General features: G+C 45.7%; 1 protein-coding gene and 1 pseudogene across 1 annotated transcript in view; both read right to left on the bottom strand.

Annotated features, from left to right (window-relative positions):
• Positions 1–27239, bottom strand: part of CCDC12 (coiled-coil domain containing 12) — a 303076-nt gene that overhangs the window by 155535 nt on the left and 120302 nt on the right. Inside the window, exon 2 of the mRNA XM_078662560.1 lies at positions 1499–1572. Coding sequence (XP_078518686.1) covers positions 1499–1572 — 74 coding nt within the window. The remainder of the gene's footprint in view (positions 1–1498; positions 1573–27239) is intronic.
• LOC144785233 (diacylglycerol O-acyltransferase 2 pseudogene) lies at positions 12311–13105 on the bottom strand (annotated as a pseudogene).

Genomic DNA, 27239 nt, shown 5'->3' with positions numbered 1-27239 from the left:
TCATTTACAATGCCAATAGCTCTAACTTTTGCAAAGGCGAGACCGTTGCATTGTAAATGCTTGTTTATTTTTCAGAAGGGGGTTCTTTCTTATATGTAGTCGCAGCAGCATAACCCACAGATGTCAACTGAATAATGACATAGTTAGAAATGTAAAAGCTTGAACATAAAATCAAAGTGCTTAGCAGGGCTCGGCTACTGATACCGGTGGATTGCAACACCAGAGGGGCGGAGAAGTAAGATAGTCAGAAGAACGATGTAATTGGGTCGCCTTATTACAGCAATCTACTGTAAGTAGGGCCACTGGAATGATGAGATTTTCTAGCCATGATGTGTTTCCGCTTAATTATCGATTTGCCACATAAACTACCACCTGCTGCTTCATTTGCAGATTAAAAAATGTTTTAGATCAAATGAACCAGAAGTTACTCAAGAAGCGACTAAAGTGGTGCTGCGTAGTAGCAAACTCTGTCAAGGTTAATTATTACCTATCAGCTGCTAAATGTTTTAATCAATTTTTAGGCTCGTACTCACAAGGTGAAACTTTTGACCAGACAGCATCAATGCATATTAAAATGGCAATGGCAAAATAACACCGGCAGAGAATGGCCGGTATTATGCCACATAAATAGCTTTTTCGTGTCATATAACAGTCAATCCTGCCGCACAATATAGTTCTCCAATGTCACATAATTACCCGGGCCCTGTAACTCATAACTCACCTACCAAATTGCAAAAAGAGGCTGCGAAGCAACAACAGTGAAATGAAGCTGATTGGTTCAAACTAAAGTTCCTTAAATCAAAGATTTAACAATGTATTGTCATCACTCGGCCTCTCAGACATTCATCTTTCCTAGATAAGCATCATTCACTTCCAGGTTCTGTCCAAGATAGTGCTGTAATACTTAGCGTTTTGTGACCGTTGCCTTGCAGTTAGGTCTGGAGTGCTCCGATTGGAGTAGGGTGAAGATTGATTTGCATATGACTGGGTCAAAACTGAGGGGGGGGGGTGCAAATTAACAATGGACTGGGATGTGGCATCGAGTAATTTCCTGTGACTAAGATTAATTCAAGTATTACACCCAACACTTTTTTGTATATTTAAAAACAACACCCTAAGTGGGAAGGGTATGCCCAGACCTGGGTCCTGTGCACACTGTGCCACCAGAGCAAAGCTACACCTGACTGAAGAGCACCAATCGGGGGTGAAACTGATCTTGAGTTACTTGTGTTCAGGTTCAGGGAGGACTTGTCCAGGCAGTTTGGGCTAGATTGCTCCTACTGGATCTGGGTGTAGACTCAGTTGCCTATGGCTGGGCCCAAACTGAGGTGGCATGGAGTGCAAAGTAACGAAGGACTGCGATACGGCCCTGGCGTAGCTTAGACCTTTAATGAAATTTGTCTATTTCGGCTTAAAATTCAGAGAAAATGTCTTTGATTGTCTTTTAACAGTCAAGATTTCGAACCTCCTACACAAAGGATAAAAACAATAATAGTACCTGTGCTTTATATCGGCTTCTTCTTCCCCCTCTTCTTTGAAATGCTTGTTTTCCGGCTCACCATCTTCTTTTGTCTGAAAAGTGAACATGTCAGACTGTTAATACAGCTTCGAAGCATTTGTAAATCCTGCTACGCACTGTGGGAATTCTACAACAAAAAACTTGGCATCGCACAGCAAAAAAGACCATTAAACCTGTGCAGTCTGCCAATTTCTTCCTATTCTTGAACCACACTGCCTACGTCTCCTGCTGCACCCTTACTTACTTTCCGCGACTGGTCCACTTTCTGCCTGGAGGTTGTGTTGTGCTACCACCCACATCATAACAAACTAGCAAAAATTGATCAAGGACAGCAGGTCCAGCCCAGTGAATAGAGCTCTCTCAATCGAGCAGGGCTGGAATGTAAATGTAAATGGATACTTGTATAGCGCACTACTCACCCGCAAGGGTCTCAAGGTGCTTGTACAAATACCACTGTGGAACCCATCCTGGCTTTCCCTGTGAGGTGTCCACTCCTGGGCACCCCCAAGGTGGAGGCCAGGCATCCTTAGCGTTGTGGGGGCCGTTGTGGAGATTAAGCAAGCTATTGCCCAGAGTCGCAGAGTGGGACTCCATGATTGGAATAGGCACCGAGGCGAGAATGATCAGGTCCGTGGAATTTTTGAGCCAAAGACTCGCCGAGGCGGGGAATTGAACCCTGGTCCCGGGCTAGACCTCTGCATCAGGGTCTGCCGCTCTAACCATTAAGCAACACTTCTCCACCAGCCAAGGTTACCATCTTCGTAACCTGTGGTTCCCATGATTTAGGTTCCTCTACTATAGAAGACATTGACTTTGGGTGTGGAAGAGTGTGCACAGACAACGCCAACATCATAACACAAACATTTTCTGCTTAGAACATATTCCCACCATCACAGGCCCGATGTACCATGCAAACAAAAGCAATATTATACCACGACAGGGATAAGGGATCTAACACAGTTCATGTATTAAATTGAATGCTGAATGCAGCAAGAACAATATTAAGACTAAAAAGATCAAAATGGAACAAAACCACAGCAGGCCTTTAATAAACATAATATTACAATTTGCACCTTAAACCTGCTGTGAACAATACGGGATGAACTCAGAGTTTTACTTTACGTAGGCAGTGATTAGGGATGGAGAAGTAGGCCTTCAATGTAGGTTACCCAACTCAAGTCACTCTTACTCACCAATTTTGTCGAATTACTCATCAAGTGGGCACGGCGGTGAGAGGACAGAATGCTTAAGTGGAGAGGGGCGGGGTGAATGAAGGGGGCTTCACAGAGGTGTTCCATGTGATCCTAGTTTAAATGACATAAGGGGGGACGGAGGAACAACACTGAAGTGCCTCTGTGCTTCTATGGACGGCAGTGCTCATTGAATTGATCAACAGCATTTAGGGTCAGATGGGAAAATGAACAGAAGTCGCCTAAACCACCAGTAAGAGGTCGTTCCATGCACAGACAGAGGTGAGCCTAAGTGCAAACAGAACCACAAAGCTTTAAAGAGGACACCAGGAACCGTTGCCAATCAGGATAGCACATTCCCAAAGATCTAGAGAGAGACAGTTTCTTGGAGAGCAAGCCATTATACATTCATTCTTAGAATGGCTGAGCTTCAAAAAGTGTCCATTCGTCCAAGACTCAATAGCAGCTGAACAGGATCAGTGATTCCATTGGCCTTGAGACAAGAGCTGGGCAGATAGATCAACAGATGATTGGAGCGCTAAGGATTGAAAATGGGATCATCCCCTTCTCTCCCGGTGAATTCATCTACAGCTGAGCATGAGGCCAAGCCAGGCCCATGGGGGACTCCAGAGTACTGTGGTCTGGAACTCATGCTGGCAGAGAGACAGTGGACAATGCGAGCAATCTCTCAAATACAGCCAAACGTCCTCATCTAGCACCCAGATGGTGTTCTCTTCTTAGAAGATCAACAAGGGCCCTGTGGTCAAAGCCTCTGAGAGATCAAAGACAATACGCAGAGGCATAAAGTCTTGCATGCAGTGAACCAAAGAAGCCACAAACAAACTCTCAGGTGATGCTGTGAACATGTAAAACCAAAACCTCATTCATCAAATCAACTTTACATAAGCGACGACGGGTGGACGGTCGGCAATTTCACAAGGAAAAAAAAAGAGCACCCAGGCAGTGAGAGGGTGATGACTGATGTGCACACACCTTAAATTGTAAAATATTAACACCCCTTTGGTCTTAGAAGATTGCCACTTGCATCCACCAAAGGGACGTTTCAGCAAGACACACATATAAAATGTTTCATGCTTACAGTGTTTGTCAAGTGCAGGGCCGGACATTGTGTTACTTATGTTTGCACTATAATTGATCAGATAGGTTAACCTCGTCAGTTTCAAAGTGTATCCAAGTTAACATTTGTTTTGTGCAACTGAAGCTTTCTGCTTGTTCCCTGAAAACATACATACTTTTATCATCCCGGATTTCTTTGGACCCACCCTCCAAAATCACGGTCTCACTTTATTTAGAAGCTCAAAAGGCTGAGTTTTTTTTAGAACGTATCTATAGCTATGCTGCTGTCCACTAGTTATCAGTTATCTTCTATTCAATAGTGCATATGCTTTTGCATAAGAGTTGTGTTCGTACAGAGTGCTAAAACTTATCTGCACATGATCTATAATATCCAAAAATTGTTATCCTTCACCTTAGCGAAACCATGGCTGTTACCAAAGACCATGAAACATTGCATTTCTTTACATCTTCATGGGCCAGGCAGTCCACATGTCGGTGTCAGACTACTTTCCTAAATGGCCGGCCAGGGCACTTATTAAACAAGCAATGGCATAGCCAATAGAGCTGGTGTTGGCTTCCAACTGCTTTTGTAAAATGTTATTACAAAATCATTTTTTTTAAAGTCCTGCTCTGTGTGCACACAGTAAACCATCGATACATTGATTGTAATAAAGTTTTACAAAATATTGATAGGTGGCTGCCTCATCTGTACGCCACTGAATGTGGCAGAGACGGCCCAGAAACATTTTCTGGGGCGTTGCTGTTTTCTCACAAATGGGACAATAAGTAATAACCAAATAATTTTAAAAAGTCCACAATAGCACACAAGCCTCTGGCACTGAAAGGGACTCCTTTCTCAGTGGGAGAGAAGATTGTGCTAGGGCAGAATGCGGTCACTCACAGACTAAGCAAACAATGGGTCAAGTAGGCTGACCCATTTCGTATGCTACGTGTGCGGAAAACAAATTGCGAATGACAGCTGAACAGACCAATGGATGAAGATGGCTGGAGAACAAGCCATGTAAGTATGTGTTGTAGAACAGTGGCTCAATTGACTGTACTGTTCCCATGAGGCACAGGGTCAAGACTGATCTGCATATAGCTGGGTCTGAACTGGGGTGGCGAAGTGAGCTAAAGAACGCTGATGGATTCAAACCAGATCTGTGACTGGGGGTGGATGTCTGAAAAGTTTCAGCGCTCCGTCCATCATTTCCTTGTGTTTGCTTTCTTCGCCCTAAGTTGGCAGGGTATGCCTGGACGTGGGTCCCTTGCTCATTTTGCCACTGGATTCATGGTAGACTGGCTGATGAGGGGTGTTACCCCGAAACCGGTCCCAGGATTCTAGTTTCCAATCCAGGGAAGACTTAGCTTGGCAGTTCGGGCTGGACTGTTCCCATGAGGCACTGGGTCAAGACTGATTTGCATATAGCTGGTCCTGAACTGGGGTGGCGAGATGATGGATTCAACCCAGATCTGTGACAGGGGGTGAGTGTCTGAAAAGTTTCAGCGCTCCATCCATCATCTCCTTGTGTTTTCAACGTTTATGTGACCTCACAAACATCCGAAATGGTTAAAACACTGAAACGGAGGGTGGAAGACGGATGCAGGATGCAAGCTGTAAGCCTCCCCTCTCCAATGTCAGAAGAAAGCCTTAAAATTCCACTTACTAGGGCTCAGCAATTTCTGCTGTTTTACCACAAAGCCTCTTCAAATGGTTAAAAAGCCCCAAAGCATAACACCCCTTATCAATGGGAAGTTAACACAGTGGTATCAAAAGCATTTACAAAGCAATTCCTGTATGTTAAGAATTACAAAACTATCTACATTTTTTTCTGATAATCCAACTATTATGCTTTGTCTGCTGTAAGTCCGGAGGTGGGATGCATTTCACGAGACAAATTTCTGGAAGAACTGGCAATTCAAATGGTTACACAGCCAGTCCTTTATTTTAGCAAAGTTTTATCGATGTGAAAAACAAAGCAATACTTTAAGATGTGCAATATATATCAATGCACGGTATATTGCAGGACGTTTAAATAGTTACTGTCAGAAGTGCCAAAAAACTATAATTGTGAATTATAAAAAAAATCACAATTATAAATCGAAACGTACATAGATCAATTAAAGGTCTGGTGTGCAATGATTTGGCTTGTGTCAGGAAAGACATACCAAGCATAAACAAGCATTACAAATGCAACAGGTCTCGCCTTTTATTAAGTTAAAGCCATTTGCTTTGCTATACAATACCATTAGCAAAGCAAATGGCTTTAACGTAATCAAATGCGAGACCTATTGCGTTTTCCATGATTGTTTAAGGATTGGCACCATAGACGCTTCTTTGCGAGATGAAGGGAGTGGGCCAATGATGGTAACTCTAAGAATGTTAGTGAGCAATGGGGCACATAAATCAGGATTTTCTTTGAGTAGGTCCACTGGGACTCCATCTCGACCTGGGGCTTCCCTGCATGTGTCTTGTCTAATATCAACCTTGACCCCTTGACTGAGATGGACTGGCTTAATTGGAAAGTTGATTGCCTTCCATTTCCCGTAGTCGGTTCCTCCTCATGTGGTGCAAACTATTTATTGGAGGGGTTAAAAATATGAGAAAAATGTGACTGCCATTTTATCATACTTCAATTAAAGCAGAGATGTCCAGTTTAGGACTTAAGGTGCCGTATTTATACCAGATTTTCAGGGCCATCAAAAACTATGTAAATAAATCCCATTATTCAATTCAATAGAGACTTTATTTCGGTTTTGATTCAAACCACAAAAGTACATATACAATATTAGCAATTTAAAACACAGTAGTTTTAAAACATGATGGATAAAGTGCAAGAGTGCGATAAAGCATATTCCATACATAAAAGTTCATTATAAAGACAATTCAGTCAGCAAGGACCATCACTGGTCCAAACAATTTCTCAACTTAACAGACAATTTTAAAAATTCAGTAACTTGGAGAATACTGTCACTATGTAAAATTTGCAGATACATTAATGCTGGTCTGATCTGATTAAAATTGAGTTTCCTTAAAAGATCTACCAGATAAAATCCCATTAATATTTTCTGGATGCAAAAGACTTGTGTGGGTATCCTTCAAATCTGCTATGGATTTTGCCTTGGAACTAAACTGGACATCCCTGACCTGACGTTAAGCATTAACTCTTAGTTAATCTGTGGGAATCCACAGGAATGATTAGCTGATAACAAACAAAGGCATCACAGGAAGAGAATGTGTATATTACAAATCTTACCTTGAGAAGTCAATCTGTGCAGGCCCGCTACGAACCTGCAACAGTACACCTCACATGGATGATACCTGTGCAGTACTGCGGCATGGAAACCATGGGCCTTGGTGCAAAGCAAGGAAATGGCCCTTTTGACTGCTGTCTGGGTAGTAAAACACAGCAATTATCCTAGCTCAAAGGGCCCTGGCGCCACTGCATCTGCTGCACCAGTGTTAGCTATGCCCTTGCACATGTGTTATTCACCCAACATCCACATTCCAATATAAGAACTTTAATGCCTCAAACATTTTAGGGACTTTCATACACACACGGCGCCACTTTCTCAAAGCAGCACTTATGCATATACCAGGGTGTTGCCACAGTTTCCTCATCAGTAATTTGACAAAACGCAGTGATTGGCAATGGAGTAGGGCAGGTACTGCACTGGCTAAAAGTGGGATGCAGCACTGATTGTGCCACCCACTGGAATAGCCTGTCAAATATGTATCACGCCTGCCATTGCAGGCCTGGAGGCGCAGTTGCGCTTAGGCTCAGGTTGGCATTTCTCACTCATTAGCCAACCCTCAGTGGGCCTTCCACTACCACTAGAGCCGCCCTAGTGTAAGCCCTGAGGGGCGGAGCAAGAGGTAAGCGAAAGACAGGGCAGGTACACATGGTTGTTCCTTGTCCAGGTAGTAAAGAATCCCCATGTGGGTTTTCCCTACCTAGGAAATCTGCTCTTCCAATTGGCCACCACTAGGGTTTTGCCGATTCTCTGCTGGTGGCTTTAGGGCTCTGGGCACTTTCCCACTGTAAATGGAGTGTGAACGTGCATGCGCCCTTCCTACACATGTTATGGAGTGGTGCTTAACTGATGTTTTTAAACATGTCTCAAGCCTGCTGTTGCAGGCCTGTGTGCACCCTTGCATGTTAAATGTTTTAAAACATTTCTCAAGTGGGACATTGCTGGCTTGCAAATTCTTACTTGCACCTATGCTCAGCTTGGCCTTTCTAAACCACTGGCAAATCCTGAGGGGTCCTTTCACTACCACTAGGACACCCGTGGGGCAAGTCTTAAAGGGTGAAGCTAGTGGTAGGTGAAAGGCAGGGCAGGAACATGAAGAATACCCATGTATTTTCACTACCTATGAGGTTTGCTCTTTCAAACAGGTTAACACGGGGGAATGGTTGAAATTACTTCAAGTTTCATTAATGGCTTAGAGTGTGACAGCCTCATAATGTTTCCAATCATTGGATTCACAATGATAACCCCTTTCCTGGGGTAAAGAGGGATTTTTCATTTCTAGCTTAGAATTGGCACTTCTAGAAAGTGGGCATTTTTTCATTTCTAGCTTAGAATTGGCACTTCTAGAAAGTGGGCATTTCTCTGCTCTAAAACTTTGTGCACATTTTAGTATGACTCTGGTCCACACTGGAGGCTGAGGGCACACATCTGTTCATTCCCCAGGAACAGCTATAAACATAGGGCATGCAACTGGAATAACAGACCACTGCCATCTGAGGGCCTGGTTGGATATACTGGAGGGAGAGGTTTTTTATACTTGGCCTGTGGGAAACAAGATCATGGACCCAATAAAGATTATGATCTGCATTCCATGGCCCAATGGTAGACAGGACTGAAATTTAGGGGAGACATCTGTGGTTCAAAGGGAAACCCTGTGAACCACCCCAACTTCAAAGACACACTACATTACAACTACTGGTGCTGTACTTCAGCAGGGTAGAGATACACTTGTGGGGACTTGGGACTGGAGATCCTCGTACTGCGTGGTGCACACTGCCAGAAGAATCTGTTGTGCACAAGGAGGATTACAGCCATTGGAAGGGACAGTGCACCCTTCCTGAATAGTGGCTGGCCTGACTACTTGCTGCTGTGTGGCACCCTGAAATGTGTTCTCCATGGGCTTGTTGGCTTAACCCCTGCTCTCTTACGGAGGTCTCAGGGACATCAAAAACCTCCCACGAGGGGGGCACACTATTTACTCGTGACACCTGGAAAGCAGAGCCCTCTTAAGTGCCCACATCATCTGCTGGATCCCAACTGGTAGCGCGGTGGGAGTGTGGAACTAAGATTTGTATCTCGAGACCAGATTGCCTTCTGTGGAACCCCAAAAGTGCTGCCTGCATCTAAGGAGTGTGGCCCCTGCATCATGGGGTCTCAACATGCATAATCGTCTTGGTAGTGAGTGAATTCAGTGGTTGCGGGACTCAACATGGCCTGCTTCATCAATTGTGCTGCATCTATCTCATGCAACACACCAACTGCATGCTCATTGCGTGCTGTGTCAGATTCACAGGTTCCGCCACTCGAAGGTGAGGGCATACCCGTAGTAATGACTCATTCTACCTCGTGTAGCACGGCTGAACTTGCATCTGTGTGGTGACCGGAATAGTCTGGTGCGACCCGTATCACCGGACATTATGCCTCATTTCCAGGGAGGTACATAATTTGCAGCTCTTCATTGTGTGTGACCGGAACTGTCTGGTGTGACTCGTCTCAACGCACACTAGATGGTGTGCTCATTTCCAGGGATGTGCGGAGGAGCAGATTTGTGTACCGTCATGCCGGATTGCCTTGGTGCTACTCTGATCAAATTGTGTCTGACCGGGTGACTCCTTCTTCCTAGAGTCTCTCATGCTTCATCCCCCATTGATCGATTATTCCTTTTGTGCCCTCAGTGCGGCGGACCAACTGCCCTCTCATCACCCAGCCAGATGACCTTGTTTTGCCAGGTAGTACTGCCCGGATCGGGCCTGGGTAGTGTTAGTAATTGACTGGGCTAAGGAACACTTCCAAGCACGATTGGAAGCAGGACAAGAGACTGTGTCACCCTCCCCCCCCACCCCTGTGCTTCGCAGAACTAGGCTGGAGTCAAAAGGCACAGTGTGGAATCCTTTGATTGAACGACTATCGCCTCAGCCCGTTTCTGCTCCACATAGCATGGGTGACCGTCCCAAGTAATGGCCAAACCTCCATGTGTCAACAGCCGCCTAATTAGCCCTGCTGCCTGTCCCCACCTTCTTCTTGGGACCCTGACTAAGTGCGACTCCCGTCGCGATTGGCCTAGAATTAGGGGGTGAAGGTTTTCTTTATCTCTAGCCCAGGGGTGTAGGGTAGTTGGGGTTAGCTGAATGGTGTAGGAGGACTTGGGCCATGGGGTCTTCATGTGCATGATCAACTAATATGCTAAATATCAGTTGCACAACATTACGATGCTGTCTGTCCGAGTGTGCGCCATATGGACCTGCCTGATATCCATGGCACCGCGCATCAGTGCTGAGTGAGTGTAGGAGTGACTGCCTGTTATTAATTACATTGTGTGGTGGAGTTGCTTTACAGTTGATTCCTTGCCAAAAAATACTAAGTTTGACAATGATTTATACCCATGTGGCCTTGGCCCACGGTGCTGTTTAAAAGTGTTAGAACGATCTGTGTTTACACATTTCTGATATTGTGATCTGGGGAGCACCCTATACCTGTGTTGTATTGAATTATAATAATGGCCAGGGTGGGCCTAATTCTGACAACGTTTTGCACCGCATGAGGGTGCTAGGGGGTATAGTAGGATCTTTTCCAAGTGTGCATATTACTGATCTCATTTTAACACAGTTGGGCTTAGTACTGCCAGTGATATTTCCATATGTGATTTGTGCCCAGATAACATGATGTTCATGTTGCGTTAATTGATATATGCTGTAGACAAGCTTTATTTACATACACTGCGTATGAAGTCTCTTTTGTGACACTCAGTGTATTTATTGTGTGAGAGTACTGTACCAATGCTTTACACATTGCCTCTGTGATAAGCCTGACTGCTCAGTGCCAAGCTACCCAAGGGTGAGCGCAGGTTATACATTGAGTGTAATCACCCTGTGATGTATTCCTATAGGTTCTGTATAGATCCCCCTATTCCTGACCCTATTCTGGTTAACAAATTAACTAGCAGCCATCCCATGATGCAGAAACCGTTATCTGATTAAGCCAGACCACGGCACAGGAGCGCGTTATCTGATTAGGTCATAACGCTTGCCATCTAATTAGGCAAGCAATATTCCTCCAGCCCCTGATAAGGCATACGGAGTTCTCAAAACAAATCAAACCTATGACAACCTGGGAAAATCCCTGCAGCCATTGTTTTGATTTCTCAAAGAACTTCAGTAAAAGAATGTGCTAACGACCAGCTCGTATGACATCCTTATTGACGTATCTATGTCCATCCTTACGTCAATCTCGGCACCTTACAGGTATAAATATTACCGACATTGCCTTAAGCAAACACACGCGGTGGTGACGAGATCGGAGCAGCGAGACTTGCCGAAGCCCAGCAGAGAGCGAAGCCCACTGGCGCTGCCCCGCCTTCCTGACGCGCTGAGAACGAGACGCTGCCTTTCTCCTGCCGAGAAATCCAGCTCCGGCGCTTCCGAGCAGCCCTTGCAGGCAGCTTGGAATATCGAGACCACAGACGAGAGATACCATCCCTCAACCATCCTAGATCTCAGGTACAGAACTGAATAACCCCTTGCAGAGAATTCTTGAGTCAGTCACTTGGCAAAACAAACCTAACTCAAACTGCTACTTTCTACTCCAGCCCACGTATTAGGCTTAGGTCAGGTACACCGAGGTAGGCGTGGTTAGAAGCACCAGTTGAGTACGATTAGTTAAATGTATATGTGTATGTATATAGTCTACCCATTTTAAATAGCATATGGCCTAGAAACCATATCAATGCTTTTACAGTATTATTTCATAATTCTGCTTTTATTGTATGCACTTTACTTAACCATAAGTATTGCAATAATATCGATTCATTTCTCTTGTACGAGAAAAGAGACTGATCAATAAATAACATCTTTTATTGAACACGCCCGTCTCTTCCTTTTCTCTACAATCTGGTGAAACTAAGAATGCACGTACTGACTGAGTAAAATAAGTTGTCTTTTGTTTTCACACGACTCTAGAGATACACTCTTGATTAGGGGAGAGCAAAGTTGTCATGTTCTATGGTTGTCAGAAACTAAATCCCTTCTTGTCTATCCAGGGAGGTTCAACTCCTCCTTGCCTATTCGAGAAAGTTTCTAGTGAACTCTGAGCTAGCTGGCAAACCCAAAACTTTAAGTCTAATATCGACAGTAGAAGACCTAGTTAACGTCTGGTCTAGGTCTATACTATTGGAGGTATTATTCCAATGCGCAGAGCCTATTGGGATAATAGGAACTACACTACAACCCAGCCCCGACGGGAGTGGTTGGTTCTGGCTAGGGCCTCGCCTCAGTCAAACAGAATATGCCTGTAACAACAGCTTGTAAGTTTCTTTTTCTCCAAACAAGTACAATGGAAGCAGGTCTGCCCAAAGCCGGAGGGCTAGTTTCACAAATCCCTTCTGCTCCTTTAGGGTGACACTGTGCTTTCCTTGTATAGAATTCAACGACTCCACAGCTCCTCCAACCACAATGACCACTGCATTCCCAGTGCCAATCTGGGAGACGATTTAGTCCATTGTATCACGATTCAAAGGACATATGCCTCTAGACATCAAGTACTCTCTCAGCAGAAGCAACCAGAAGTTTCCAGCCTAAGTACCAAGGTGCAGTATGATACGAGGAAACTTCACAGAGAAACCGGTGACTTCAGTACCAAAGTTGCAGAATGCACCCAAACACATGATCCTGTGAACATTATAGCGGAATATGTAATTTCTGCTAGAGAGCAAGTTGTGAGTTTTAACCAACCTTACTGGGAAGTAGTCCCATATGTATTTCCAAACAGTCCAACTCTTGACCCATTTCGACCTTCTTCCACCTTTATTTGGTGTATTCCAGCCAAAAACCAGCAAAGCCAAATATAGGGCAGCGATCATCCAGCAACTAGTGCAAAAGATGTAGATTAGTATTGCTTTATATCCAACACTCATCATAAGGAATGTTATTATAACTCATTGTAGCAATGAGACAATCAGCAGCTGCTTTTCTACTTCAGAGTTGGACCGCCAAGCAAAGGTGGGGAAACCCTGTACAGCAGAGCCGTTACCTCACAGGGCTTTCGATTAAGCTGCGATGAGGGTCTTCATGGTGAGGCCCTAGGCTGCCACAATGTAAGGATGCTCATGCGGGGAAACAGGGTGTAACGCTGTTGCCGCCGGACAAGCATCTACCCTAAAAAAACAATGTATATTTCTACACACCTTGTTTATTTATTTATGTATTTATTTATCTTAAAGGTTTTCTATAGCGCTGGCTAGACCCGAGGGTATCAGAGAGCTTTACAAGAACTGGGTGATAAAAAAGTTACAAAATAACAATTGAGTAAACATTTAAAAATACAAGACATTTATAACATTATAAACGTTGCAAATATTACATGTGGTCGTAAATAAAGAATACCATTGGGCAATAACAAGAATTGGATAATAAAACTAGTGAAGGATGGTTAGAGGTGAGGGGGTGGAAGGTGTGATGGTGGGGGTGGAGTTGAGGAGGATGATGGGAAAGGTGATAGAATGAAGGAGTAAGGGGTAACTACAAGAGAAAATAGAGGGGGGAGGTAGCTGAATATGTATGAATGAGAAGGGGGTGAGACAGGCAATCAGTCGAGGGAACCTCATATAGTCAGGATTCGATTATAATGTATGTTGGGTGAACAGGATTAAGGCCCCCAGAATCTGTTGAGAAGATGCAGCTTAATGTCATTTTTGAAGCTGAGGTAAGAGGGGTTGCAACGTAGGTCTTTAGGGAGTGAGTTCCAGATGGTAGGCACATTACCGGAGAAACAGCTTGACTGTGTAGATTTCTTGTTTAACAAGGGGGGGCAAGGATGAGGTCGTTGGTGCTCCTCATTGCTCTAGAGCAGCCAACTTTGTGGAGTTTATCAGAGAGATACAATGGGGTGTGTAAAGGCCCATTCTTGAGAGAGACGGAATTATACATTTCAGTTCTCTCCAACACATAAGAATGTACCATGGCTGGCTTGTGAACAGCGGCGTGCAAAAAAGGAAAAATATAATGATGATAACACAATGTTATTGTCATTTTATTTTTCTGTGCTGAAGCCAATTTTGGGGCAGGGCGGGGCTTGGCTGTCGTCACAGCCAGCAGGGGGAGAAGTGATTGGTATAATTAAGTGCAAATGGCAGTCTGGCTGGCCGTCTTGGGCCGGCCAAACAGTCATGCACACCTAGCATGTTCTCCACCCGGCTGTGCTGCGTAGCCTCAGTGGAGAATATGCACAGACTCCAACTCCCTGTCCAAGCGCCGAACCAGGCCGCTCAGACCAATCACAGCCTGCTGTCATGCTGGTGTAAGCAGTGTTGTGATTAGCTTAGGGCACCCTGTGTGCTTCCTGGTTCCGGGCATAGCAACGGAAGAGAGACTGCGGCCTTGCAGAGGTTTAAGTGAAATGTGTTTTTTTTTTAACCCCCTCCCCCGCCTTGCCACCCCCGTTCCGTACCAGACGCCACTGCTTGTGAACTGTATACAAGTAAGCATCAAGAATTCACTAAAATACTCCGTAACACACTGAACCATCATCCAGTAAACACCCCACTACTGAGTGGATTCAAAGAACTACTGTAGACCTAACAAGATGCTGTATTACTCAGTTATCACAATACTCAGATCCAGAGAAGGACAAACACATTCCAGTTCTTCCAATGGCACATACGTAACTTAATTTGATAAAGCTCTCCAACTAATTAAACCAAAAATAGTTTCTCAGGTCCATCCATGCCTGAAGTGCTGCTCCAGTCCAGATTTTGTGATTGATTTCTAGGATTTGCAATCTTGTTTATTCCATTTTTTAAAAGTACTACAAGTCCCAGAATTCAAAAAAGAAACCTGGACTAAAGCAACACATCATGCATGGGCCTAGGAAACTTGGCAGCTATTCAAACAACTCTATCAACAGTTGTATGATAGAGATACGCATGGCTAAACCAGGCATGCCTCTACCACGCAGCCCGAACCAGGAATGCATCTTAACCATGCATTCCTTTAGCATGCATGCCTTTACCAAGCAATTTTGTAGTAAAGGCATGAATGGTAAAAGGCTGTGCGTAGCTAAGGTCGCCACTACTGCGCCCACCCTTCCCTCTGCCCTAAGCTACAAACCCTCTACCTGTCCCCCTGGCCTTGAGACCCAAATACTCCGACCCAGTGGCGTAACGAAAGTTTAAGAATGTGAGAGCATGCATTTCGCTCTAGACTTTAATCCAACCACAACCTTCTCAGGAATCTTGATCTACCGCCCTCCACATCAAATAGGAGATTTCCTGGACTCGCTCCACTCAAAGATCGCTGAATCAGTGATCACCTGTCCCCATTTTTCGATTTTGGGAGATGTTAATATTCACTTGGATGACCTCAGTAATACGACGGCCAGGTCTATGGTAGACGATCTGGCAGCCCTTCAAATTACTCAGAAGGGCTTCCAGCCCACTCATGAGAAAGGCCATCTCTTAGACTGGGTATTCAGTAATGACCATAGGCTAGAGGTAGGGACACCACTGCCCCTGGCCTGGACTGACCACCACCTGGTCCCAATACAATGGACTGCAGTTACCCCAGTACCAGCCCTTACCCGCACTACTCAGAAAGGGAGAGAATGGTCAAAAATATCGGTAGACCAGTGGGTCGAATCTCTATCTCCAGCCCCCTCCCAATTGGGAACCGATCCCACACTACTTTATGATACCTACACTAATTGGTTGTGCACAGCTCTCGACTCTGTGGCACCTTTGAAAACTCTCAAAGAAAAAACCAAATCAAGGAACTCCCCATGGTACACTCCTCAACTTAAAGAGCTGAAGAGAGGCTGTAGGAAACTGGAACGCACTTGGCGAGCTTCACATAATAATTTGGACAAACTTAGCTACCAAGAAGCAATTAAAAAATATAAGACAGAAATAAGTAATTCAAAAGCCGTGTACTTTGAAAGTATAATTGCTAGCGCCTCAAACTCATCCAGGGAAATCTTTAAAATTGCTAAATCCCTCATGGACATCCCCACTACTCCTCTTGATCCCAGCAAAATCCAACTACGCTGTGATAATCAGGCAGAATACTTTTATAACAAAATTCAGAATATCATTGCCACATTTGAACCATCTAAAAACCCCCCTCCATCACAGCTGGTGTCCTGCACGTTGAATGAGTTCCCTCTACTTAACGAGGAGCTATTAGACACTCTGATGCAAAAGGTTAAATCTGGCTCACCTATTGACCCGGCTCCTCCTTTCCACTTACTTAAAATCAAGGACACCATCAGTCCTACAATCCTCAAAATCTTAAACTCCTCCATTGCCACAAGCACAGTCCCAACAGTATGGAAACGTGCCCAAGTCAGAGCACTTTTAAAAAAACCTACCTTGGACCCCGATAACATGGCCAATTATCGTCCAATCTCACTCCTCCCCTGGATTAGCAAATTGCTGGAAAAACATATTAATGCCTCCGTTACTCAATACCTGGAACATAACCTCCTGCTCCACGACTCCCAAGCAGGCTTCCGCCCTAAATTAGGCACAGAAACGGCCCTTCTGACTGTGACGGAGCTGGCTAGGAAACAGATGGATCAAGGCGGCACTGTAGCAATCATGTTGCTTGATCTCAGTGCCGCCTTCGATACCGTCAATACTAGCATCCTCCTTGACCGCCTGCGTCACATAGGAATCTCAGGGAAGGCCATAATATGGCTCCAATCTTTTTTGGAGGAACGTTCCTTCGAGGTAGTCGAGAACGACGCCCACTCAAAAATTTGGCCCCTTGAGCAAGGTGTACCACAGGGCTCGTCTCTGAGCCCTACCTTATTCAATGTATACCTTCAACCTCTGGCAGACATTGTGCGTTCGTTCGGCCTAGATATAGTGACCTATGCCGACGACACACAACTAGTGGTATCTATGAACCAGCTGAATACCTCTCCCCCCAATCTTATGAACTGTCTGGCAGCAATAAATCACTGGATGACCCTCTCACACCTAAAGCTCAACGGTGAGAAGACTGAGCTTATGATTCTGGGTAACTCACCAACCCCGAGCTTTACGCTCGAGTGGCCCCCCAATATGGGGACCCCACCCCAACCCAAAACCCAAATAAAGAGCTTGGGCATGTGGTTGGACTCAAAGTTGGATTTTAAGCAACAAGCCACTACCCTATCCGCCACTTGCTTCGGCCTGATGCGGATGCTCAGGAAGGTGCTGCCTCTTCTTCCCTTCCAGGCACGAAGGATTATGGTGCAGGCCATTATCCTGTCCCGTCTGGACTACGGAAACTCATTATACTTAGGAGCCCCTATTTCTACTACCAGAAAACTGCAGACTACACAGAATGCAGCGGCTCGCCTTCTTCTAAACCTGGGTCGGCGAGACTCAGGCACAGCCGCACTAAGGAAACTGCACTGGCTGCCCATTAAGGCCAGAGTCGTGTTTAAATCCATGTGCATTATGCACAAAGCCATGTGGAAAACTGGCCCAGCCATGGTTTGCTCCCTTGCAAACCCTTATCTTCCTAAACGAAGCTTGAGATCCAGCTCAGCTTTCCTGGCTACCGTTAATAGAACTAAACGGGCAAGATGGGGGGGACGCTCCTTCTCTTGGAATGCCGCCAAGGCCTGGAACTCCCTGCCTGACACCCTCCGTGGCGAGCCTAATCTACTGAAGTTCCGCAAGGAACTGAAAACGCTCCTCTTCACCTAATCTGGCTCTGTGACCTCTCCTGATTCAAACAATATAGCGCTACGAGGCCTCCGGGTAGAATGCGCTTAACAAAACTCCATTAATAATAATAATAATAATAATTAAGGGGCCCCCTGCAATGTACCCGGAGGGGCCCCAGTTCCGGATTTATTACAGAGCGCTCAGGCCTAAGTACTGTGCTGTGGGGGCCCCCTGTAGCTCAGTAGCCTGTGTTACGGCCCTGCCCGACCCCCTCCCACACCAGCGCTGTCCCTAACCCATATTTATTTAAAGAGTTTTATATAGCGCTGGCTAGACCCGTAGGTATCAGAGCGCTTTACATAAGGTCAGCAAAGTTACAACAATAATAGCAATTTTACGTTACATCAAAATATGAGACACAAAACGGGAGCGAAGGAGAGATCAGTAGAGAGGGAAGGGGGAGAGGGGGAGTGAGAGGGAGAGGAGGAGGGGGAGGACGGAATAAGAGACATACAGGTGGGTAGAAGGTAGACAAGGCAAAAGCAGAACGGTGTGAATACAATGAGGGGGAGGGTGGGCGAGAAAGGGAGAAGGGGAGAAACTGTGCCCAAAGTCCGGCTGGGCAGGTGACGGTCAGGGGATGAACCAAGTCCAATCTCCTCATTAGCTGAACAGAGCAGCTCCACCGGGCGTCGGACACAATCCTCGGACTCCGCTGTCAGGAAAGAGGTCATGTGTCCTTAGGGAAAGACAGAGTAATGTGGGGGGGGGGGGGGAGGGAGTACATGGTCCTAACATACACTACCCGAAACCCCCTCCCACCCTCCGTGCTGTCCCTAGAACTACCCTAACCCCTTCAACAGCCCTGAGGCATAAAACCCTAACCCCCAATTTAAAAACTACCGCGACCCCCCCAGCCCTGAAAACTACCCCAAACCCCCCAGCCCTGAAAACAACACCCCCTCAGCCCAGCCCCACTTACCTCGCCATCTCCTCTGGCTCTCTTCCTGGCTAGGTCTTCCTGCTTCCGCCCAGCAGCAGCAGACAGACCTCGCACTGCCTTAACCAGGCATATGCATGGGTAAGGCAAGCGTTGTTAGGCTTGCGATGTTAGAACACGCATGGCTAAGCTGTGGTCTCCCGACTGATTCCCGTATCAACGTACCACCAAACATATATACACATATAAACCGTACCCCAACTACTGATGATCCTACTCCGGTATGTGAAGGAATCTGAAAAGCCAGGGCATGAAGGTAGAATAAGGCACAGCGGAGAAGCCATACTAATGGCAATACTTACTAACTTAACACAATTTAACTGTTGTTTCTGTACAGTCTCTGAGCCTTTAAGATTGTATTTGGTGTCAAACCCACCGATAAGGGAAACAGCCCTTACAACGCAACTTTCACAACGCACTACCATTACAACAAAACTTTTGCAACGCAGGATCCATTACAACGCATGCCATTACAACGCATGCCATTACAACGCAGATGCTATTACAACGCATGCCATTACAACATAAGTATGGGTAAGCATTTAATTTAATTTTAACCCCTACACTATCCCACACTTACCCTACTATTACAACCCCCTGGAGTTAGAATAGTAATTTTAACCCCCTGCACTATCCAACATTTACACTACAATTACATTCCCATTAATTAAAAAAAAAAATACTTACCCATTCTTACGTTGTAATGGCATGCGTTGTAATGGCATGCGTTGTAATGGATCCTGCGTTGTAAAAGTTTTGTTGCAATGGTATGCGTTGTGAATGTACGCGTTGTAACGTCATACATTCACTGATAAGGCTCATTTATTCCACTGGCCGTGCGACCTGGCCCGCTCTCCCTGACCGCCCCGCCCACCTTCACCCATCACCTTACGGCCCCATAAAGACGTGAGAGCACCGCTGCGCGGGAGCGCCCGGGGCTAAGCCCGGGCAAAGGGCGGGCCCTCTACGGCCCTCAGCGGCCATAGGAGGCCGAGCCGGGCCACACCTCTTTCCTGTCGACCAACGTGAGATAAAGGTGAGGATTCCAAATTTTCTGAATATTCCCATATCTGAAAACTGCCCTACTGCCCTGTCACAAATATGAGGAAGGGTTCGAAACCTGGCAGAGTGCCTGTCCTACGCTCCAAGACGAAACAAAATGATTCTGCCCCGCAACCAGTTCCTACCCTTACAGCAATTGACATTATGCTACAACAAACTATTGGGGCAGTATCTTCGGCTATTGCTAGCACTGAAAGGAGGCTTTCTTTGCCGCCAACAATATTTCTGGCCGATACCCAAGTGGTGGTAGTTGATTCTGTTGGACCTTCACAAGATGCTACTGGCGATTTAGATTTAAGCCTTGGAGTCACTGCATCTTTTTTTGATCTTCCATGAGGTCAGCCCCTAACTGAGCCTCAGGGCAATTCTCCCAATTTTCCATTTGACTCAGTGCCCCTAAGAATAGATGGCACGTTAGCCAGTGCACCGCCAGAATTAGGAAATTCAGGTTCCACTAACCACAATTCTAAAACAAAGAAAAAACCTACAAACAACATTAGGAACCATAACTTAGTGTCACCTGCCCCAAATTCTGCATTAGGCATACCTTGTTGGGTTGAAAATATGGTAGCAGATTTAAAATCGGACCTTGAGGCAACGATAGTGTCCCATATTAAGCCTCTAATGTCTAAAATTGACAGACTAACATCATTATTCAACACAAAGTGGTTGGATATGGCAAAGGGAAATGCGCCAATGCAGACGCACAGGAATACAAGAGAAGATGCACCCAGGGGAAATACTATTAGTAGTCAACCTTCAAAAGAGTCCACCACTAAGGCCAAAACTTTACCAGTTAATACAGAAACAGCAATGCAACATCTGTCTCAAAAGGAGAATAAAATTGCTGGATCACCCCTAACTCTTAGTGCTACTGGCCCCAACCCGGAGATACCAACAACCTCTGGCCCTAAAAAAATGCCTAACCATTCAGAAAAGGGCTCCAAAAGTCTGGGCATTAATCCAACACCAGCTAGTTCCTCAAACAAAACTCAAGCCTCAAAAACGAAACCAGCTCATTTCAAGACTATTAATTTGCCACCGGAAGCCTCACCCTATGTGGTCGTACTGACGGGCGTACCTCCACTGAAGGAGGGTAGAAGAGAATCCTTTGTCGAACTAAAGAATAAGTGCGCGCAGTGGCTTCAGCTGCATAAACCATTACCGACCCATATGCGTGGTGATATACTCGCAGTTAGAAGAGGAGAGTGGGTGGGCAGGAATACCAAGACTGTAGCAGGAGATGTAGTAACTATCAGTTTTAGGGATACAGGGGTAGCGAATTATATATGTAATGTACCCACTAGGGGACCAGCTTCCCAAATCCATCCACTTCCCCTGTCCTACTTTTTGTCCATGCCATCAAGGCAACATCTCCCTAGATTCAATTATCCAAATAATAGAGGGTATCCACAAATTCCACCTCGCACTGCTCACCAGTGGCAGCAACCATGGCAAGGACCACCTCCTTTAATCGACCCCTTCGTGTCTCAGTTTACCCATTGGAATAGATACTGTGCTCTCGATGAGGTAGACGGACTCACTTTTGATGAAACTTCCTTTTTAAAATTGGACTCTAATATGGATGAGGAGGAGGGCCCTGAAATTATACCACATTCGATGTGCCCTGACCCTCCAATTACGATGGCCATCAGCCAGTCCAAGTCAACACCTTCTGCCCTAGAGAGGGAAAGGTTAGATCTTCCAATTGATATTGATATTATTGGCAATATGGGAGCAACTGCTAAGGAGGAAATAAAAATCCTTAGCTGGAATCTCGCGGGCATCCATAGGAAATTGGGTCTGCCCGAGTGGAGTGATCTGGTCGAAGCACATAAGATCTGCATATTCCAGGAGACCTGGAGTACTGAACCACTCCACCGGGTTGGGTTCATAACCTATTTTGCCCCAGCCGAGAAACCCAGACATGGGAAGGGGCGCCCCTCGGGGGGCCTCATTATTTGGGTAAGCATTTCTCTTAACTGCCGAATAACATCCAAGCAGACAAACAGCCCAGATATCTTAGGTATTCTATTGTCCAATCCTTGTAGAGGTCTATCTCTAGCTCTCTACAACGTCTATGCTAGAGGTACAAAAAATGGGTGCACCTCAGCTGTAATATCTGATCTTGAGGTGCAGCTTAGGGACCAAAAGGAAGCTAACCATACATTAGTAGCAGGTGACTTCAACTGCACCTACGAGCCACTCCCCTTAGATGGTATCCCCGACCTGGGCGAAGAAGACAGTAGATGGGGTATTCCCATACTCTCTATTCCTCCAATCAAGCGTTGGACTCGCAGTGCAGTGCAATTAAATGCACTGACTTTAGAATTTGGGCTAAGAGCCACCAATGGCCGCACGTCCTCTGACCAGATGGGTGCTCCTACGTTCAACAGAGTTGGCCATACCTCGAGGATTGACTATATTCTGTTGGACCTAAAATTCTGGAGGTTGGTCAAAGATATGGTAGTTACACCAACTGTGGAAAGCGATCACAACTCGCTTTCCCTATCTATCACGAGCCTCTGGCCCAATGGCGCACTACTGGCTCCATCCACACACAAGATTACTGTCTCCTCTTGTGGAAGACGCATAAAGTGGAATAAAGTTATCAGCAATGCTGATAAACTTTCCAGCATAGATGAGGTTCTTATGGCCTCGCAAATAGAGCTTGATAACATCAACTCAGCTTCGCCAATTGATAAGGCGACACCCATCTTTGAAGCAGCTGTTAAGGTCATAGGCGAAGCTTTTTGGGTAAAGGGCTCCGCGGGGAGGAATACGTTCCAACATAAAATCAAGGGGATGCATGACTGGTACACTACAGCATGTAGGAAAGCTAAGTCTCGCCTAATTGAGGCGGTTAAAGCCAAATCCCAAATCCAGATACAGATAGCCAGGAAGGAGCACAAGAGAATACTGGCACAGGCGAAAAAGGAGTGGGAAGAGGCCTATTGGTCTGCTCTTAAAGAAGCTAGCTCCAAGAAAGATTCCAAATGCTTTTGGGACACCATAAGAGCTAGAAATAGGCCAGATAGCGACCTGATTACTTGTAATATCTCAAGTCAGGCGTGGGTTAACCATTTTTCAAAGCTCTATACCCGCCATGATGCTCATTCTACTCCCATCGCCTTCAGTGATTCTGAAGGAGGGGTTATGGTTCCAGTATCGCTCCCTCCACTTAGGGACATCCATCCCAATGATTATGATTTCACAATTAAAGAAGTGGAATATGCAATAGGCACTATCATCCCTCAAAAAGCTGCAGGCCCTGATGGCATCCCTGGTGACCTTTTGAGACTTGATATCTCGAAGTGGGGAAAGTTGATTCACTCCCTACTTGTTTCCATCTGTAGGGGCGCTCCTATCCCCTCTTCATGGAAAGGGGCGGAGGTGGTCCCTATTTATAAAAAAGGCCCCAGAGATGATCCATCAAATTATAGGCCCATCAGCCTACTAGATGTTAGCCAAAAAGTAGTCGGAAAGGTCCTATTGGTCAGAATACTAGACTGGGTAGATGAAAACAAAATCCTTTCCGACTACCAGGCGGGCTTTAGAGTGGGCACCGGGACAATCGAACAAGCTTTCAGATTAATGATGGTGTATTGGAAGGTCGTGGTTATAGGCAAAGGCAGTCTTTATCTCGCGTTCATCGATTTAAAGACTGCCTTTGACCTTGTACCTAGGGAGACTTTATGGAGTGTACTGGCTGATATGGGCTTGCCCTACTATCTGTTATCATTACTTATTAGGCTACACGAAAATAGTTTTGCCCAGATTAGGTGGGGCCCAGGGGGGGAAAAAACTAGCAGCATTCCGGTCGAGAGAGGTGTCCGCCAGGGATGTGTGTTAGCTCCCACCCTCTTCTCCCTTTACGTCAATGGAGTGGTTGAGCATCTCCGGGAACATGCTTCTGATGAACCATCCCTGGCAGGCGAACGTATACCTACCCTCCTCTTCGCGGATGACACGCTTTTAATATCAAAAACCCCAATAGGCCTCCAAAGGCTCTTAAATAACTTTCAATCTTTCTGCTCTAAAAGAGGCCTGGTAATCAACACAAGTAAGACTAAATACCTTGTGTTGAATCCTCCCAAAAAATCAGTACGTCCCCCTGCCCTGAACGCTGAACCCCTGGAGAGGGTAGAAGTCTTCGATTATCTTGGTATTCGCCTTTCACATAAAATGGAATGGTCCCCACATTTGGATAAAATGCTGCTAACCCATAAGAGGACAACAAGAGCCCTCTTAAAAGAACAACGCTCCTGCGTAATAAGACCAATAGCTGTAGTCCTTGAGATCTATTCGGCTAAAGCGGTTAGCTCTGCTCTCTACGGAGCTGAACTTTGGGGCTCATCCATTACTGACGACTTACCAAGATCAGAGAAGAAATTTTGTAGAGCAATTATGTCTCTTCCTCAGGGTACCCCCACGGTCCCGTTAATGTTGGATCTAGCATGTCGACCAATTGACGACCTTGCGAGATTCCGCCCACTTTTACTATGGGCACGACTGTGGCGTGTGGAGGAACTTGGCAAGTATGCACAAGGTCTAGCAGAAATTATGTCACTACCAGGGTGGCATAAAATTAAATGGTTGAGAGATATTAAGTCACTGTTATTAAATCTGGGTCTAAATGAAGCGTGGGCCAGCAGATCCTCACCTCCGAAGTCGACTCTCAAGAAACTCTATTGGGACTGGCTTCTCTTGAAAAGGAATACTAGCACCACTGCAGGAAGACTTACGGAGGATTTTTTGAAGTTTAAGGACCAATATCTATACAATACCATTAGCAAAGCAAATGGCTTTAACTTAATCAAATGCGGGACCTATTGCATTTTCAATGATTGTTTAAGGATTGGCACCATAGTCGCTTCTTTGCGAGATGAAGGGAGTGGGCCAATGATGGTAACTCTAAGAATGTTGGTGAGCAATGGGGCACCTAAATCAGGACTTTCTTTGAGTAGGTCCACTGGGACTCCATCTCGACCTGGAGCTTCCCTGCATGTGTCTTGTCTAATATCAACCTTGACCCCCTTGACTGAGATGGACTGGCTTAATTGGAAAGGTGATTGCCTTCCATTTCCCGTAGTTGGTTCCTCCTCATGTGGTGCAAACTATGTGTCTGCCATTTTATCATACTTCAATTAAAGCAGAGATGTCCAGTTTAGGACTAAAGGTGCAGTATTTATACCAGATTTTCAGGGCCATCAAAAACTATGTAAATAAATCCCATTAATATTTGCTGGGTGCAAAAGTCTTGTGTGGGTATCCTTAAAATCTGCTATGGATTTTGCCTTGGAACTAAACTGGACATCCCTGGCCTGACGTTAAGCATTAACTCTTAGTTAATCTGTGGGAATCCACAGGAATGATTCGGCTGATAACAAACAAAGGCATCACAGGAAGAGAATGTGTATATTACAAATCTTACCATGAGAAGTCAATCTGTGCAGGCCCGCTACGAGCCTGCAACAGTACACCTTACATGGACGATACCTGTGCAGTACTGCGGCATGGAAACCATGGGCCTTGGTGCAAAGCAAGGAAATGGCCCTTTTGACTGCTGTCTGGGCAGTAAAACACAGCAATTATCCTAGCTCAAAGGGCCCTGGCGCCACTGCATCTGCTGCACCAGTGTTAGCTATGCCCTGCCCTTGCACATGTGTTATTCACTCAACATCCACATTCCAACATAAGAACTTTAATGCCTCAAACATTTTGGGAACTTTCATACACACACGGCGCCACTGTCTCAAAGCAGCACTTAATCATATACCAGGGTGTTGCCACAGTTTCCTCATCAGTAGTTCGACAAAACACAGTGATTGGCAATGAAGTAGGGCAGGTACTGCGCTGGCTAAAAGTGGGATGCAGCATTGATTGTGCCACCCACTGGAATAGCCTGTCAAATATGTATCAGGCCTGCCATTGCAGGCATGGAGGCGCGCAGTTGCGCTTAGGCTCATGTTGGCATTTCTCACTCATTAGCCAACCCTCAGTGGGCCTTCCACTACCACTAGAGCCGCCCTAGTGTAAGCCCTGAGGGGCGTAGCAAGAGGTAAGCGAAAGACAGGGCAGGTACACATGGTTGTTCCATGTCCAGGTAGTAAAGAATCCCCATGTGGGTTTTCAGTACCTAGGAAATCGGCTCTTCCAATTGGCCACCACCAGGGTTTTGCCGATTCTCTGCTTGTGGCTTTAGGGCTCTGGGCACTTTCCCACTGTAAATGGAGTGTGAATGTGCATGCGCCCTTCCTACACATGCTAAGAAGTGGTGCTTAACTGATGTTTTTAAACGTGTCTCAAGCCTGCTGTTGCAGGCCTGGGTGCACCCTTGCATGTTAAATGTTTTTAAAACATGTCTCAAGTGTGTCATTGCAGGCTTGCGAATTCTTACTTGCACCTATGCTCAGCTTGGCCTTTCTAAACCAATGGCCAATCCTGAGGGGACCTTTCACTACCACTAGGACACCCGTGGGGAAGGTCTTAAAGGGTGAAGCTAGTGGTAGGTGAAAGGCAGGGCAGGAACATGAAGAATACCCATGTGTTTTCACTACCTATGAGGTTTGCTCTTACAAACAGGTTAACATGGGGGAATGGTTGAAATTACTTCAAGTTGCAATAATGGCTTAGAGTGTGACAGCCTCATAATGTTTCCTATCATTGGATTCACAATGACAAACCCTCTCCTGTGGTAAAGAGGGATTTTTCATTTCTAGCTTAGAAATGGTACTTCTAGAAAGTGGGCATTTCTCTGCTCTAAAACTTTGTGCGCATTTTAGTTTGACTCCAGTCCACACTGGAGGCTGAGGGCACACATCTGTTCATTCCCCAGGAAAAGCTATAAACATAGGGCATGCAACTGGAATAACAGACCACTGCCATCTGAGGGCCTGGTTGGATATACTGGAGGGAGAGGTTTTTTATACTTGGCCTGTGGGAAACAAGATCATGGCCCCAATAAAGATTATGATCTGCATTCCATGGCCCAATGGTAGACAGGACTGAAATTTAGGGGAGACATCTGTGGTTCAAAGGGAAACCCTCTGAACCACCCCCAATTTCAAAGACACACTACATTACAACTACTGGTGCTGTACTTCAGCAGGGTAGAGATACACTTGTGGGGACGTGGGACCGGAGATCCTGGTACTGCGTGGTGCACACTGCCAGAAGAATCTGTTGTGCACAAGGAGGATTAGAGCTATTGGAAGGGACGGTGCGCCCTTCCTGAATAGTGGCTGGCCTGGGCTGACTACTTGCTGCTGTGTGGCGCCCTGAAATGTGTTCTCCAAGGGCTTGTTGGCTTAACCCCTGCTCTCTTATGGAGGTCTCAGGGACAACAAAGACCTCCCACGAGGGACCCACACTATTTACTCGTGACACCTGGAAAGCAGAGCCCTCTTAAGTGCCCACATCATCTGCTGGATCCTAACTGGTAGCGCGGTGTGAGCGTGGAACTAAGATTTGTATCTCGAGACCAGATTG

This window comes from Lissotriton helveticus, chromosome 10 (genome assembly GCF_964261635.1).
Source record: "Lissotriton helveticus chromosome 10, aLisHel1.1, whole genome shotgun sequence".
NCBI classification, from domain to species: domain Eukaryota; kingdom Metazoa; phylum Chordata; class Amphibia; order Caudata; family Salamandridae; genus Lissotriton; species Lissotriton helveticus.
The sequence above is the reverse complement of the archived record's forward strand: the minus strand, read 5'-3'. Positions and strand labels throughout refer to the sequence as shown.